Source organism: Nipponia nippon, unplaced genomic scaffold (assembly GCF_047370975.1).
Source record: "Nipponia nippon isolate SJK-2023a ecotype South Korea unplaced genomic scaffold, ASM4737097v1 scaffold_9, whole genome shotgun sequence".
Classification (NCBI taxonomy): Eukaryota; Metazoa; Chordata; class Aves; order Pelecaniformes; family Threskiornithidae; genus Nipponia; species Nipponia nippon.
In genome coordinates, this window is record NW_028262413.1 from 7,624,418 (window position 1) to 7,640,886 (window position 16,469).

Consider the following 16,469-nt stretch of genomic DNA (forward strand, 5'->3'; position numbering starts at 1 on the left):
ACTTTGTGCTTTGCAACTATCTATCTTTGGAAAAAGCCTCTGTTAATATTAGCACATTTCTGTGCCAGAGTGTACTAACCTTTTTTTTTATTATTATCCATTTGTGGTAAATCTTGCTTCAGAATTCAGTGAAAAACATTTTGGCCAGAAGATTATAAATGTCTATTATGGCTGGGAGACCAGGAACTGCTGATAAATAAGAAGTCTTTAAATTAAGTAGTTGCCCGCAATGCTGACTTTCAGGCAACTACGGCAGGCTCTCCTCCCAGCTCTCTTGGGCTGCCGTACCAGTTGAGGGTGGGACATAAGAAGGAATAAAGTCATCTAGTCAGTTAAACTCCCCAAGGTTCATGTTTTTTCGCATGTGTCCATCACACAGAAGATGCCCCTTCTGCAAAGGCAAATTGTGGCCTCATAACACTTCTGTGGGTAGACAGAAGCAAAAGCAAGCCAGCAGAAGTTGCACTAGCTTAAGGAGTGCTCTGTGCCAAAATGGAGATGCCCCAGTTCCCAGGCAGATTTGGCAGAGCTCCCAGTAAGGTGAGAGGCACTGGTTAAACTCTGCATGACCCATTCCAGCTTAATGAAGGGAGAAATCTCCATCCTGGAACTCCTTAGATCAAAACTCGGTGCTTTTTGAAAAGCTGTGCTTTTGCACAAACGGGAGTCGCAGGGATGGCCGGGTGAAGTTGGGTGGCGAAGAGCACAAGCTGCATGGTCTCAGTGGTCCCTTCTGGCTCCGCAATCGGTCAGTCCATGAAAGTTGCTCAATTTAGTCCCTTTCTTTGCCAAACTGTGACCACCTCATCTAGCACTGCAGATCTGGGGTTAACATCTGAACTGACAAGGAAAGGCGTTCAATAATACAACAGTGAAGCTGGAGATTTCCATCAATACCCCGCTTATATAAACTGGCTCTTTAGGATGGGCACTAAGGGCTCAGTCATGGCTTTAATTATCATCTTCCACAACAGTTTCAAACCCTGATCTCAGCAGTGCTTTTTATACCTACTTTTGGCCTTTTGTTGAATAGATTTGCCTAACAAGGACTTCTAGGTTGTAATTACTGTTAGTGGAAACTGGAAACGATGCGAGTGAGGAGCGTAATGTTGCAGCCTGCTGAGCAAAATTCAGAAAATATATCCTTCAGGATACAGATATCTCTGATTGTGACACCTCCACAAAAGTCTCTTAATGTGACCTAATGATGCAAAGCAGACCAAAGCGTTAACATGTATTTTTAACTAGGAAATACAGACATTATTTTTTTCTTAGCTGTGATGCGTACCTTCTGGTAATTTACAGGGCTGTCCAGAAAATCGGAGCTCCATTTTTTCAAAATCCTTTTTTTCCAATGGAAACGCAGTAAAAAGATCTTATTCCTTAGTGACATGAACGCAAGAACTTTCTGAGCTATTTAAAGTATGATCCCAGCACATGGCTTCCCTGGTGGTGAAGGCATCGGAGACCTTGGTCAGTCTCTGTACTGAAGCAGATCCATAAGCAACCTGAATGTGGAGCTCACATAGCCAACCTGAGCCTTCTAATCAATGAGCTATTGGCTTAGCTAGAGCTATTTGCTCTTACATTGTCTCCTGGGTCAGGGAAAAGGTGATCCAGGTCTGCAGAAGAAATATATTTCTTTTCAGCTTTGAGCAAACATAGTTTTTAATAGGAAAGAATATGTCACATTTTTGTAACCAGCTCTAGTTATTATTATTACAGAGTGAATGCCATAATTCAGAGCCCTGGTATGGTTTTTATTTACTTGTGCTTGGCTACAGGCTACTGAAGTAATTAAAATCTGCAAATCAGTGTTCTCCAGCATCCATAGGGCTTCAAGGACCACACTGGCTCTAGGAGTACTGTCTTTGGTTTTTCTCTCTGCTCCTACATATCCTGTGGGATGTTTATTTTAGACCAAGAGGACAGTACAATGGGAGAAAATGTCTGTGCTTTTGTACTTGGACAGCAGTGGTCTGCAGTAGTGGCTGTCCGTGAGCACAATGTACAATTTAATTCCTGTTGTCAGGGAGTTTGAAATCATTGCTGGTCTGATTAAAACAGATAAAAATAAGGATGACTTTGTGGCTTTTCTAGTTTTGAGTGCCTCTTCCTGACCCCAATTACAGTCTTCAAAACCCACTTTGTAGAAATCTTCAAGATTGGCAACTTGGCCAAAGAATGGTTATTACTGCCAGTTTGCACTTTTGTTTGAACTCTGGATAAATGCAAGTACCCTTTTCCCAGCAGTGAGGGATTGGGAGATGCTTCCAGTCACTTGATACTTTGTTCCTGCATGACATCTATAGAAAACCACCAGAAATCTGATACAGATACATCTTCACCTTCTCTTTGAGGCTGACCCTGTGCACGTGGTCCTTAGCACAACCGATGCACTGTGTCATATGAAGGAGGAGATCCTCCACCGCCCCCAGAATTTGCTAGCTGCTCTGAATGGCTTAGCTTCTGTGCCAAACTATTTTGTAGACAGCCAAGAAGCCACAGCTCAAGGGTGGCAGAGTCTTTGCTTATTCATGCCACTGGTGTGTTGGCTGCGTGAAATGATATGGTGCTTGAGTAGGTCAGAGAAGGAGGTCTGGCTGCCAATATTTGCAAAACTGTGAAGTCCCCAGTCTGTGGCACAACCAGGGAGAGGCTGATTGCTCCAGCCAGTAGGCTTGGCATGGGGCAGCAGCTCTGTAGACAAGATGACTATTCCAGATGTTGAGGTCTTCTCAGTTGCTGCTATTATCAGTGTTCTCCAGCTTCTACTTTGTAGTTTTTAATACCTTAAAACTTGAAGCAAATGTGTCCTTGATTGCTGAGCTGGGGCCAGAGAGGAGGCTTGTCTCGCTTTGCAACTCTTCAGACTGGTCGGCTCTTGTCTTTTATGAATGTCCACGCACAAACATTGCATGAACGCAGAGCTCAGACACACAGCTGGCTGGGAAGTAAATGGGGAAGGGAAGTGGTAGCAGCTTTCTGGAGATGGTGTCTGCTGCAGAGAAGGTGAACACTGCTTCTTAAATCTTTGTTAAATTGTAGAAGCTTTTCTTTTGGTACTCAAAACAATTGGATTCTTGATGAATTTGGATGGTATTAATCCAGACTGGCTTATTTTGCTTCATAGAGGCTATATTTTATGCTTAACACTATTTTAATGCCAGAAAAATTCTTCATTAATACTTTAGCCTGAATTTGTTCTTAAAGTGGAAGTCACTTTTGGATTTGTTAATATATGCAGCTTTTTCACAATTTGAATTTTTAATATATATTCATGAATAGTCTCTGCGGTATTGTGCAGTGACGGTGTTTTATCTGTGCCTGCCACAAAGGCTTTTTCTAAAAGTCAGGCTTTTTACAACTTCCCTTGCAAATTTCTTTTTGCACGTTTTCATGTTGCCAGTACAGAAGCAACCAAAGCAGAAACCCTTTGGTTTTGCTTTGTTTGGCATTTGATCCCATACCTCAGACGGCGTGTGGTGACCCAGCTAGGCAACGATCAAACACACGTCTTTCCCCTTTTCCCTGCTCCCAAATGTGCATTTGCTGTGCAGCAGCCCTGAAGGTTTCCCCAGGACCATAGGGAATGGGATATGTGGGATGTCTTTTGTCTCCTCTCACACCTGGCTTCTACATGAATTTATTTGCCAAGAGTTTAATGCAATATTTCTTCTTATTCAATATACTCTGGAGAGGATGGGCATCCAACCCCATCCAGCATAGCCCCACACAGTGAGGTACCTCTCCCTGTCCTGCCTGGATTCCCAGAAGCAACACTTCATGGGTTATTCAGTGTGAAGGTGCCAGCAGTTTGTCCGCAGGTCCATCAGCAGACCAGGAGGTCTGCCTTGGCTCCTGCCCTGTGTGCTGCTCAGCCTGCGATTGAGCCCACGGGCTCCCCGAGAAGAGGATTTGCCGTGCGCTTCGAATGAAAATATTGTGACCGGGAGTTTTATTGGAGTCATGCTGTAGAACTCTACAGAGGACTTAATGTGATTGCTATAAGTACCTTAGGACAATATACTTGGGAGAATTACAGGTAAAATACAAATTTAATGTTAAAATACAAAACGAAGGAATAAACGTTGCTGCATCTTCTGTAATTGCTCTTGCATTTATGTTGGCTGGTCTTGGAGGCGGAACTGCTGCTTTCAGGGTTTATAGAGCTGATTAAACTGTATGTGAACCCTGCTTCTCACAGGGCAAAGGATTTATGCTTTCAGGTGGCTCTGGTTGAACATCAGGTGATGCCTGAGAATTCAGATTGATTTTACATAGACTTCATAGCCCATTTGATTGTGGAAGGCAAGGTGGATTGGAGCTGGTGCGAGTGTTATGAACCACTGCGAGCAGCAGAAGAGCATGTTGGGGTGCAGGAAAGTGGGGCTCAGCGGTCCCACATTGCTCCATGCAAAAGCACTGCCCCAGGGATTTGATACACCTACTTCCCAGAAATAGTCTTATTAGATTCAATGGCTGGTCTTTGCTTTACACTTTCTATTGCTTATATCTCTAGATGTTTAGATTTTTTTGTAATTTTTCTCCAAATGGAAGCTTTTGTTCTGCTCTGACAAAGGCTTTTTAGTTTGGAAGCTGATTCTCGTGTCGGTCCAGAGGAGAGAGCAGCAGGAGGGACATCAGAGCTATGGGTTCAATCAGGATCTCATGGTGCAACTGGGTAACGTTGGACAGCTGTGTATGTGGCAATGCAGATGCACGCCTGTGACACTTCCAGGCCTCTTAATTTGCATTGTTCCATGGACACGATGAATTTTTTAAGATAATCAAGGGTTACCTTCCTTTAGAAATAATAGCTAAGCTTCCCAGTGACTACGAAGCAGTTCACCCCAAGAAAACAGCTCAGTGAAGGGAAATCGGAGAGCAACGCCACCAGTCTGTACCACGAAGAATGTAAGTACCCAATCTGAGAAGGTATTTGGGTTTGTAAAGATCAGTGGAGCATGTCTTTGAGTGCTATGCTCTGCTTGCACAGCGAGGAAAAGTGTGTGTTTCTGAGAAGAGCTGTGAAAATATCTCGGGAGGCAAATCTGGGTCTGGATGTAGGCTTGGAAGTGGGGTTGGGATCACCCACTCAGCTTTCCGAGCGCTCCCGGCGGCGCGTGTTCTATAATGAGCCATTTTATTTCCTTTTTGGTGCTACGGCATAGTACTAGGGTTTGCATTACTGTTACGTGCACAGTCTGGGGAGGTTCATTGCTATGGCTGGCACACGTCCGGGACGTTTCTTCCTCCAGGAGTGTGACGAAGCTGTTGCACAGGCTGTTTTCCAAGAACTTTGTGAAAGCAATCACTGGGAGCGGGTCCTGCAAGAGGGATCCCAGGCTGCAGACGTGGCACTGGTGCACCTCTCCTCACCATTGCTGGGATTGTCTCTATTTCAATGTCTTTAGACCCCATCCTCAAAAGGATTTTGTAGCTTCCCCTCCCGGAGACCTGAGCACCTCAGAGGGTCTCTGAGTTGCTGTGTTAACAGGAGAAGAGATGTTAGGTGGAGAGGGATGGAGCAGAGGACATGCATGTTGCGATGCTCTGGGTAGGCATCGCGGCGTGCCTGCTCCGAGCTGCCGGCGCTGGGGAATTACCACCTCTCCCAGTGCGGCGCACGCAATGTGGTGTGTTGAGACAGCAACTGTGGCTGACAGCTTGTCCTATTAAAAACAGTACTGTAGGAAAATAGTACTGGCCAAATGTTTGCACAACAGCTATGTGCGAGTGAGGGCTGGGAACCTGACAAGTTAAGAAATTGAAAATATGGGGTGGGGGGAAATATTTTCCATTATTTTGACTGGACATAAACCGGAAGAGAATATAGGTTGCTACAGCTTTCCTGGTCAGCTTCCCAGCAGCATCTTCTGAGGTTTTTTGGTGATGCTGCTCTGGACGTGCATTTGGATGGCTATAAGCCACTGAAGGCAGCTGTGACAAAGGGGAGATCTTCAGGATGTTCAAATGTCCAGGACAGGAGTTAGGAATAAATGTTTGCAAGATGAAGTATGTATTTGTGTGGAAAGTACTGGTAGTGTTAAGTAATTCTGGAGACACACGGGCTTTGGGATATTTTTTGGAAGAAATTGAGAGGAGAGAAGTTCAAAGTGAAATATTTTCAAATACTCTTTGATCAGCAAACTGTATTTTCTTCCTCTAGAAAGCAAAGAAACAAAAGACCAAACTTGGATTGCTGAGTCAGCTGGAAAATTTTATTTTTGTTTCCTGTCTCCAAAGAACATATGAACTGATTGTGTAGGGATAGGTATGTGGTAGAAACTAACGTGCTGCTCTGGAAGGGGAGGAGACCAAAGCAACGAGGGTACTGAAGACACTGTTGGATGCTGGGGAGTCTGGAGGGGGTGTTGCTTTTTGGGGGCTGGTGGAGTGAGGTCTGGAAAATTGCTGGGACAGTTAAGAAATATCAATAAGCACCTCACAGTTTTGAATGGCTGTGGCATATGCAGGCAGTGCTGGGATGTGCATCGTGGCAGATGGGCAGTGGGAAAGGTGGGGGACGGGAATGCTTGAGTAAATGATAATTTCTTCATCTTGGGAAAAGAGCTGTTAGAGCAGGCTTGGGGTGAGAAACAGTCTTGTCACTGTTAGCAAAGGGATGGAAAACTCTGGTTTTGCCAGAACATCACAGCTGCAAAAGGCCCAGGGAGCAGTCGCCTCCGTGGTACCTGCTGTCCCACTGCTGGGCTAAGCCCATCACATCCCCACAGCTGTCCAGGGCTCTATTAATATTTCAGCTATTGGACTTTGAAGGGCTGGAGAGAACTTCAACATTAATGACTTCAAGCAATTCAAATGTGGTATTAACAGGCTGGCTGCCTCAAAAAGAGACTGTTTTCAACAGCTCCAGGATGCCTAGGTACAAAGATTCAGATCCTACGGGAATTACTGGATAATCGTTATAATTGGCAAAAAATACAGACTGAGGGCAACTGCTTAGCAGTGTCTCCCACTGTGAGAGTTCATGGGGTGTATGAGAGCTCATAGCGTGGCTTCATTGCTGCAGGGTTCCCTCCCTCAGGAGTCTGTCCTTGGAGAGCAGATCTGGGGAGAGGAGGAGAAAGCTGCAGAGCTCAGCTCCATCCTCCCTCCCGAAGGCTGGAAGGAAGCCTGTTCCTTGCTGTGTGGGCAGCCTTTCAGATAGCCAGGATTTAGCACTGAACATGCGGGGATGCCCAGCACTGGGGGGAATGTTCTTTGCAGCGAGGAGCGCTGTGTGGATTGCTTTCTGCTTGAGAACAGTCTGTGAAGAGTGTTGGAAGAGTCAATGGACCTCGATTTCATTAAAGAAAAGACCTTTCCTTCTCAGGCAGATTTCTACTTCCACCTGAGTGTTAAAGGTTATTTTTAAAGTATTTTTCTTCATACAGGTAATATCTCTAGAGAAGTCTTATGGGAATGATGAGCTCTGCTGTGAGAGGAAAGGCTCCCGTTTAGTACTGTTCTTCCACTAAACCTACAAAAAAAAAAAAAATCCATATTTGGCACCTTGAAGGGGCATTTGCCCAGGGACTGGCTGGCTGGAGGCACCGGTGTGCAAGCACATCAGCACAGCCCTCTGGAACAAGAGAGCCACAGCGTTTCCAGGGCCAACTAAAAGAAATGCCTTTACTTTGTATCCCAGAGAAAGGAAGGCGAAAACCCTTGCCCTCTTCTTGTGCTTTGCCAGAGCAGTTTGACTCGCTAAGGGGCCCTGTGCATTTCAGCATTTCACTACTGGATTTTGAAATTTCATTTTTTCCCTCATTTTGGAGATTATCAGCCAAGACAAACATTTCATGACAAATTCCTCCACGAGTGCTACCTGCAGTAACTAATTTTCAGTGGTGTATTTCTCTCATTGCTTGCAGACAGTAAATGCAATTGACAGTTTGACTACCAGAGACAAGCGAGAGGGAAATAAAGCCCAATGAAAGGATAATGGAGCTCTGGATTTTTGCAAGCACGTGTGTGGGTGTTGCAGATTTTGCTCAAGCATGTCGTAGACGGGCTGGGGGGTGGATTACAAGCTGCTATTTTCAGAAAATAGGACAACCTGCCAAAACAGATAGCTTTTTTGCCTGTTTTTCACCACGTCCTAGTAAAGGAAAGGAGAAACACTAACCCCCATTGAGAATTTTCGGAGGCAAAACTGTATCTGTTATTTATTAATCCAAGCGCTGATCAAAGCCCAGGAGAGGAAATCTGTGCTGGTTCATCAATAATACTTGAGCGCATACTTGCCATTAATTGCATGTTCTGTTGGTTTGAAGTCTAAGCTCTCTGTGCGTTGCTGAAGGGGGAGGTTTTGTGAGTCAGATGAGATTAGATCACTTGATGCACGCTCTCCTGCTCGGGCTCTTCTGTGTCTGCTGATAGAACGGGGCATGGGACGCAACGGGTCTTTGGGGCGGTTGGCTCTGACCATTTCTGTGCTCAAGGATCATCAGGTGGACTGGGCTCCTCGAAAAAAAGAGGGGCTATAAATAAAAGCAAATTGCGGCTTGAATATTGTACTAAGGAAGTTCAGGAAAGAAAGGCAACTTCACATTTACATGGAGAGAGCGCTGCTTCTGCTCCCCCACGCACATGTAACAGCTGTAGCTTTGTTCGGCATGTCTGGCTTCATGTATTGTTTTCGGAGCAGGGGTAATTAGTGTCTGAAAATGTAACTGCCCTTCGCTATTGTGGAACAATATAAAAATCCTTTTTTTGTACTGTAAAACATTCCTGCCCTCTTTAGATCTTGTCAAGCTAGACAATACAGCTGTCTTGTCATCATACTTCCCACGGCAATGGAGTTTGCCAAATGGTAGAAGAAACCTCAGAAGCCCTTAATTACTGTGACTTCCTCAGTGAAACTTGACTGCCTTTGGTGGACTTGCTTCAGATTTCAGTGAATTTGAGGGAATTCAGACCTGGATGGCTTGGCAGTGGCGGCTGTTGTTAACAAACAGACCCAGCAGGCAAAGGGGATGGTGTCAGCAGCGATGAGCAGCGAGGCTGACCTTAGCGCTGCTCTGCTGAGTGTGGGATGCCAGCTCACCTTCCCGAGTCGTCAGCTTTATTTCTGAATTAATAACAAGACTCAGTGCAATACAAGGCAAAAAACACTGTTTAGCTCATTTTTGGAGGAACTTTGCAGGGAAAGGTTTTTCATTACTTTTTTCCCTAATTAGGTAAATTTATTACCGAAGTGTTCCTTATTTGCATCATCCATCAGCCAGTGTTAATTACTTCTGATAATGCAGCCCAACAGTATTGCTTAGATGCTAACAAAGTGCAAAGGGTGTGACTGCAAAGGGTCGCTCTCAGGGCTCCTGTTTTTGTTTAGGGAATGGAGAAGCAAAGGTGAAATGCAGGGGTGGTGCTGGAGATAGAAAAGCAGCAGAAGGAACACACTGGCCAAGGATGACTTCAAGGAAAAGGTGGAGTGTAAAGAATGAGAAATAAGAGAAGATGAAAGAAGAATAAGTCAGAGGAAGTAATAGGCAGAACAGGTAGAATTACATCAAAAGTGGGAGGTGGAGGTAGAGGCAATTAGTTTTTTGAGAGTCATCACCAAGGCATCCTGCCCCCAGAAAGGCTGACTCAGCAACATCGGTGGAAAAATCAGAGCTTTCTCTCTGAGATGCTATTCCAGATCAAAGAGGCTTTGATTAGTAAAACTGGACTTTCTGTCACTGATCCTCCCCTGCTTTAAAGAAACTTTTCAAATGCATCTTGCGAAGTCAGCATCCACCCTAACCCCACCCCAGGGCTTGGCTCACTTCTTTGCAGGTCTGAGTCATGGTCTATTTTGGGGCCCTTTGCACAACTGAGATCTCTGGTTTTGGGCAGAGGTGAGGTGGCCACAAGAGGCACTGATTACTGCACATCCTCTTAGAGGCTAGGGAAATCTAAAAAGAAAAGCAAGTGAATAAAAATAACTTGATGGAATCAGGCTTCTGTGATCTGATCTCACTGACAGATCCTTGGCCACAAAAGCACTGCTGGGAAGATACGAGTGAGATGTTAATATATGAACATTTTTTTTCTGGCTTATCATGATTCAGAACTAAGGTGCAGTCAGGAAAACAGGGAATAGAAAAGGAAAGTGGCCTCAGTTACTTTAACATGTTTCAGAAAGGCTGGTGTGTTGTTGGTGATGAGGCTGGATGGGGCTGTGGTGACTGAGGCCAGATGGAGGTGCAGGGGGCGGGCAGCAACTCCTGGTCTAAATCTTGATAGAAACATACCTTAAGCTATTTCACCTTTGGTATGCGCAGGAGTTTGAGCTGCTACTTGCCACACCATGCGTTGCCCCGTGTGCTATTTCAGGACGCCAGGGAAGAAAAAAAAACAACCGCCCTAAAGATGTGTTTTACACAATAAAAAGCATGCAGAATTGCCTTCTTGGTTTCCCCCCCCCCCCCCCCAAGCAATCAGACTGTATTTAATGTAGCTCAGCTCAGTTCCAGAGTGCTTGTGAAAGCAACGTGAGGGCCAGAGCCACTCTCTAAAGCCTATTTGCAGTGTGAAGTGGTAACATATAACTGTGGTGCTCCCACCATCGCAGCAAAGCCTGGCTTTCCCATGAGGGGCCCAAGCCTTCTCGCTGTGTTTAGCTGGAAAAGCAGATACTGCGCTCCACAGAGGGGCCCGTAAAAAGCAGTTGTGGTACCTGAGTGTGGCTGTTCAAACACAGCAAATGTGGTTAATTGTTTAAGAGCCAGAAAATGCTACTTAAGTATTTGGTGGTTGTGGTGTGTGGGGGGGAAAATCCGCAAACAAAAAAAACCAACCTTGAACGCCTTTGTGTTGAGTTGCAAAGTCTGGGCTGATCGGGGGACGCTGGCTCTGACAGTGGATGGGAGCACAGGGTGGTCCCCAGCTCTGGCTCTGCACACCATCGCAGGTGTCCTCCCTGCCCTGGGCTGCAGCCCCGTGGGCTGGGCGGAAGGTGAAACCTGGCTTGAACCCAGCCTCAAGCCCTGAAGGTAGGACCTGAGGAGGACTGTGGGCACGGTCTCTGGCTGCACAGCATTGCATTCCCCTGGGGAAGGAGGGATGGGGTCAAGTTTCTTCCTGATCCAAAACTCCACAGAGGCTGCCACTGTTTTCAAGGGGTTTTGAACGGGGTTCCCAGTTTCATTCTGTGTCAATACAGCGCCCAAGCAGTTGTGCATGAGGAAAGCAGAGAAAGCTTTCTTTTCTGACCATGCAAATCATGCATTTCAAATCTTTCCATATCCTAGTGATGGATGAAACAAAGCCGCTTTCTCTCCAGGCTGCAGAATTGGCATGAGAGGCACTAGGAAATCTGCCTTCCCCATTTTTCCCTCCCTTTGGGAAAGAACAATAAGCCCTGACGAAAAGTGTGTGTGCACTGATGCCAGGAAGCTTTGAAACCAAGTCAGGAAACTGTCTGATCGTGAGCATGAGAGTCTCTCTCATGTGTTCAGTTTTCATCAGACTTTGCTGTGTTCGCGTAGGGGAGGCGAGTCAGCTGCTGCTCATCTCCGCAATCTAGGCAGACACATTTCTTGTTTTCATCCCACCACTACTATAGCGACAGAAGCTCAGGGAGGAAAACGCCTGAGGCAAATAACCGGCGTTATGCATCAACCACTGATGAAAAGGTTCTGCCTACGCATTCGGGTACATTTAGTTTGGACCAGGAAAAGCAAAAAGTCACGCAATCCTCCAACGTCAATTAATACATCTTCTGTGATTTGTACTGCGGGTACTTTGTTTTCCTCTGGAGACCTAACTTTTTATTTAGTCGTATATTCATGGCTGCTGCTGCCGTTGGTTCGCTATTGCACACATTAATTGCCCTTGAGTAGAGGAATGTCTCCCAGAAGGCCTCATCCTTTCTCTGCACCAGATCGTAACTTCTTTAATTGCTGCTGTTAACTTGCTGCTGGGTTTGTCCCCTCTGCTCTCCCTGTGCAGAGCAGAACAGTGTGATCCGACCCCATGGCCCCACTGATGCTAATCTGGGCCATGCAACAGGGCCAGCCAGAGCTCCCCCTCCAAGGATCCCCTTTCTCTTTCTGAATCAGAAGCTAAAATTATTAGACCAAAGAAGTGTCTGGCAGGAGCTGCCAGACAGAACCACAAATCTATTAGCTCCGTCACTGATTACATGAGTACAAGGTTAGGGCTTTGATTGCTTAAACCAGGGCATGTGGATTGTTTCTTTGACCCAAGTTATGTATTTCTGCTGCAGCTTGGTTTTAAAAGCTTTTAACTTAGAGGCACTATATGGCTCACAGCCCCATGTGCTAACAGCCACAGGTAGCTGTGTACTAAGCTATTTGACATAAGGAAGTTGTGAGCTTCCAAATACAGGTATCCCATGGCCTTAATACAGAGGATAAGACCTGTTCTCTGCCGCCTTGATTTTAAGAATTCGAGAATCAAATTGTTTCTCATGTTATCCTTTTTCAGTTGTTGCCATGGCAAAACCCCAGAGAGGAAGGCGGGGGGGGGGAGGGGGGGGGGAGGTTGTACCAAACTATTGGAACATCAACTTTTCTCTGAGATTGATTAAAAGATGTGTTCAGGTCCTCAGTCTCACCTAGACACTCACATGGAAGTAACCTCACGTGTACAAGCAGCTCTGAAGAGCACAGCCCACGAGGCTACTTATGAGACCAGTTATTCAAGCAGGGGATCAATGTGCACCAGGAATGTGATAGGGAGACAGAGCAAATGTATTTATATCTTTATTCAGGTAACGGTTTCCTTTTTCTGTACTTCACCTGCTGCCCTTTGGGATGTTTTCCAGGTTGTATCAAGTGAATTTCGATGCTCCCACTTGTGAAGGCAAGCGCCGAGAAAAGCTCTCCTTGATAGGGGACTTCTCCTCTTCGGCAGAGTTCTTCGTCACCATTGCGGTCTTTGCCTTCCTCTACTCACTGGCTGCCACCGTGGTTTATATCTTCTTCCAGAACAAGTACCGTGAAAACAACAGAGGGCCTCTAATTGTAAGTGTGCATTTGCAGCATTTTCAGATTTAGGTCTTAGCCTCTTGCTTTTTTGGTGGTTGAGGCTGTGGCATGGTCTGGGAGATCCAAGTAGCCCGATACCCAAAGCATCTCTGCATTCACCTGTTTCTATATCTTAATGGTGATTTAAATTTCTAACATCAAGGGTAACAGAGACTATATGCAGGTGGAGTGTAGTCCCAATCTTGTATGTACTTGTGGGATTCCCCGCTTCTCTCCCGCTGCCTGCAGTGACGATGTTCACACAAATAATGAACATGTAGCTGACTGGTTGCAGGACTGGGGTCTGAGCCACTTGTCTGTGACAGCGGAGCTTCATCGCTGGGGAAAAGGGGAAGAGATCTTAGGCATCATCCTAGCAGACAAATGAAACTATGCCCTTGACCAAAGCCTAGCCAGGGAGATTGCTTATTGCTAATTATTGCTGGGTTCAGCCAAATGATTTTGCTTTGGAGAATTATGTGGCTGGTTTTCCAGTATTACCCTGAGCTCCCAGCACATTTGAGTCTCCGCTGGTTTATGAGGCTCCTCACTTACCAGTTATCATTCTATGCACCCATCAAGCCGTGGCTGCTTGTGCCTTTATTTTTCTTTTTACTGATTCCTGAAGGCTTGTGATAAAAAGCAAGTGCTGCTCTCCATTTGTTTTCTTATAAACCAAGGTTGTAAAGCCAGTGAGAGCTATTTTGTTCTAGATGTCCGTTACCTGTTAGTGCATCATGCCCTGGGATATACCCCTTGGTCTTGCTAGGCAGCTGTGTGCTGATCCTCCGCTGCGCTGAGGTTGGGCCAGGTCTCTGCTTCTGCGGGCTGTAGGGTTGCCTCATGCTCTCCCTTCCCCAGGCAACTCTCTCCTCTATGACTGCCAGGATAAGGTTACGCTAAGGTAGAGAGATAATTCTCTGAAGTCTTGGTGTGAAAAGCAATTCAAAGTAAAGGCAGCGGGAGTTTAGTGAGGACTGACATAAGGAAAGAGTTAGTTCTGGCTTTAAGAAAAAGCTAAAGTTTATGATTGACAGAAACCAGAGATTTCGCTGAGACTTGTACCTTAAATGACTGAAAGCCACCAATAAAGAGAATCAGAAAAATATAATAGAAAGGAAAATAAATCACCAGCACAGAAAGGCTGTACCTGTTAAAGGCAATAACTACAGTACAGTAAGCAAAAGATTAAACTGTAGGAAGGTAATCTTAGCATCACAGGGTTTCGAGGGTAAGATTTTCCTGCTGCAAGGAGATGGGAGTTGTTTTATTTAAGTTTGCATAATTCAAAAGTGAAGAATTGATACAGAAGGAAAAATTCTCATTCCACATCAAAGGAAATGAATCCTCTTCATTTGCGGTTGTTGGGACCTTTCCTCTCTCCTTAGAAAATGGTGAGGAAAGGAGGGGAAGTCTTCACAGAGGAGAGGCAGATCAGGCAAGATAAAGAGGTCCCTACAGAAACAGTAAATAAATAAAGTGCCTTGCTTCTGCTTGATTCAGTTGATATCAAGTAATATCTCATTTCAAACTGTCTCATCAAAGGATTAGTTGCAGAGATCTGCCATTTTAATTTTCTTCTGGAAAATAATTCTTCCTTCTGACCAACAACATTATCCTGTGTAGCAATAGAAAAGGGAAAGAGGAAAAAAATAATGCTAATATGTCAGATTGTGATGTGGCCATTTGCTGTTGTCCAGGACTTTCCTGATACAGCTGCTGCAGTCGTGTTTGTCGCAGGATGCACAGTGCAATCCGCTGCAGCATTAACATGGCATTGATTTAATTTGTTCTGTGTAATGGATTGTAATTGAATCTACAGGTTCAATTTAACCGATGTCCATTACCAAAGCCACTGTTTGTAATTTCCCAGTCTTTAAACCAAGCCTAAATGACCTTATTTGTTCAGAATATAAAGATGCTTCTGAGTGTGTCCTACAGCAAAAGCAGCTCCTGCTTGTGAGCGGTGTTGGGAAGTGGCTTAGGGTTATGCTCAGCTTACACCTGCTCCAGCCACATGCTCCAGCATCTCCTCTGCACTGCCACCTCTGTCGTGTCGGGTATTTTTAGAAAAAAGACCCTTTTTCATGTGGAGAATGTCCCTGCTAGTCTCTGCCCAGTGCAATGATGGCAACATCGCAGCCTGATTGGGACAGGGTGTGAGTCCTACTGTGCAGTGGAGATGTAGGGAAAATGCAGAGCCCCAGGCAGAGAACAAGCAAGCAGCTGTAGCCAGGAGGAATTCAAGGGAAACTCGGAGTGAAAACCAGCTTCCCACAGCTGCAGGGCTCACCTAAGGGATGTAACAGGCAGGCGATGGATGCATCCTCCAGCTCCGGGCAGATGCTACACTGAGCTGACGTACCCAGCAAGATCACACGTATACCAAATCAGATGTGTGAGTATGTCTCATCCCTGAGATTGTTCCTTCCAAAGAAAAGTGCTGCAGAAATCTGGGGAGCTTTGTGCACACCCGAGTCCAGCCAGCAGTCGCTCGGCACGTGCTGGTGCAGGTGGCAGGGCAGTCCTTGCTCCCTCCTCGTCACCATGTGTCAGGCACCGTTTCCAGACTACCAGTTTTTTGCCTCTTAGTGAAGAGTTAGAAGATGATAGTTTCATCTGTCTTTGCTTCTGCTGCAGTGCCTGATCACAATCTCGTATTTAAAACCATTCCCACTTTAAGCCTTTTACTTCCTCTTGGCTTGATATTTGCTCAGTCTGGGATGACATCTGCCTTTAAGCGGCACCCTCTTAGAGCTGGCTGCCTTTCCTCCCGACAAATTTTCAGGATTTGAAAAAGGAGTATGACGAGAGAAGTGGAGAGAGGAAAAAAAAACTTTCACTTGAAATTTTACAATATTTTTTCAAAAACCCTTGCACAGGCAGAGCACCATCAACGCATTACCAACTTGCAGTGGCCTGACTGGATGCAGAATATATGATTATAAAGAATTTAATGACCACTAAGTCACGAGAAACTCACAGAGAAAATTTCAGTTACAAATGTTTCAAGTTTACCTTGTTTATACAAATATAGGGAAACCCAACTGCATGTGCTGAGATCTCAGCGAAGCATCACTTTAACTGTCGAAAAATATTTTAACGTTCAGTGTGAAGTGAGACATCATGGCAAGAAAATATTTCCAGTAGGAGAAGCTGTTAACTCCTTCCACGGCTGTTTGGATGGCACTGGCATGTTTTATTCACTGTGCAGTGAGCCATGTCTGTTGCTAATGTGTCCTGTCAGGTTTTGGGGATAAAAATCTTCCTTTTGGTCGCATAGGGCCCCAGCTGTGTTACTCGTCTGCGATGGAAGTGGAAGTCACCCCTTCCCACGGGGCTGTCAGCAGTGAGCCCTTGCCCTGTGTGCCGTCCGCTTGCCTCAGTGGCTCCACAGAGAGATCATTCGGGGGGGTTCACACTAGATAGATAAACCTGAGAGGACCTTGGATTCCCAATTCCTAAAGGAACAAGGAGCAGTGT

The 16,469-nt window shown here is 45.5% G+C and overlaps 1 protein-coding gene across 2 annotated transcripts in view; it reads left to right on the top strand.

Moving 5' to 3' along the window:
* Window positions 1-16,469, top strand: part of SYNPR (synaptoporin) — a 110,772-nt gene that overhangs the window by 85,893 nt on the left and 8,410 nt on the right. For both annotated transcript variants that reach the window (XM_087744448.1, XM_009469864.2), the window contains one exon: window positions 12,785-12,983. In XM_087744448.1, the coding sequence (XP_087600574.1) occupies window positions 12,785-12,983 (199 nt within the window). The remainder of the gene's footprint in view (window positions 1-12,784; window positions 12,984-16,469) is intronic.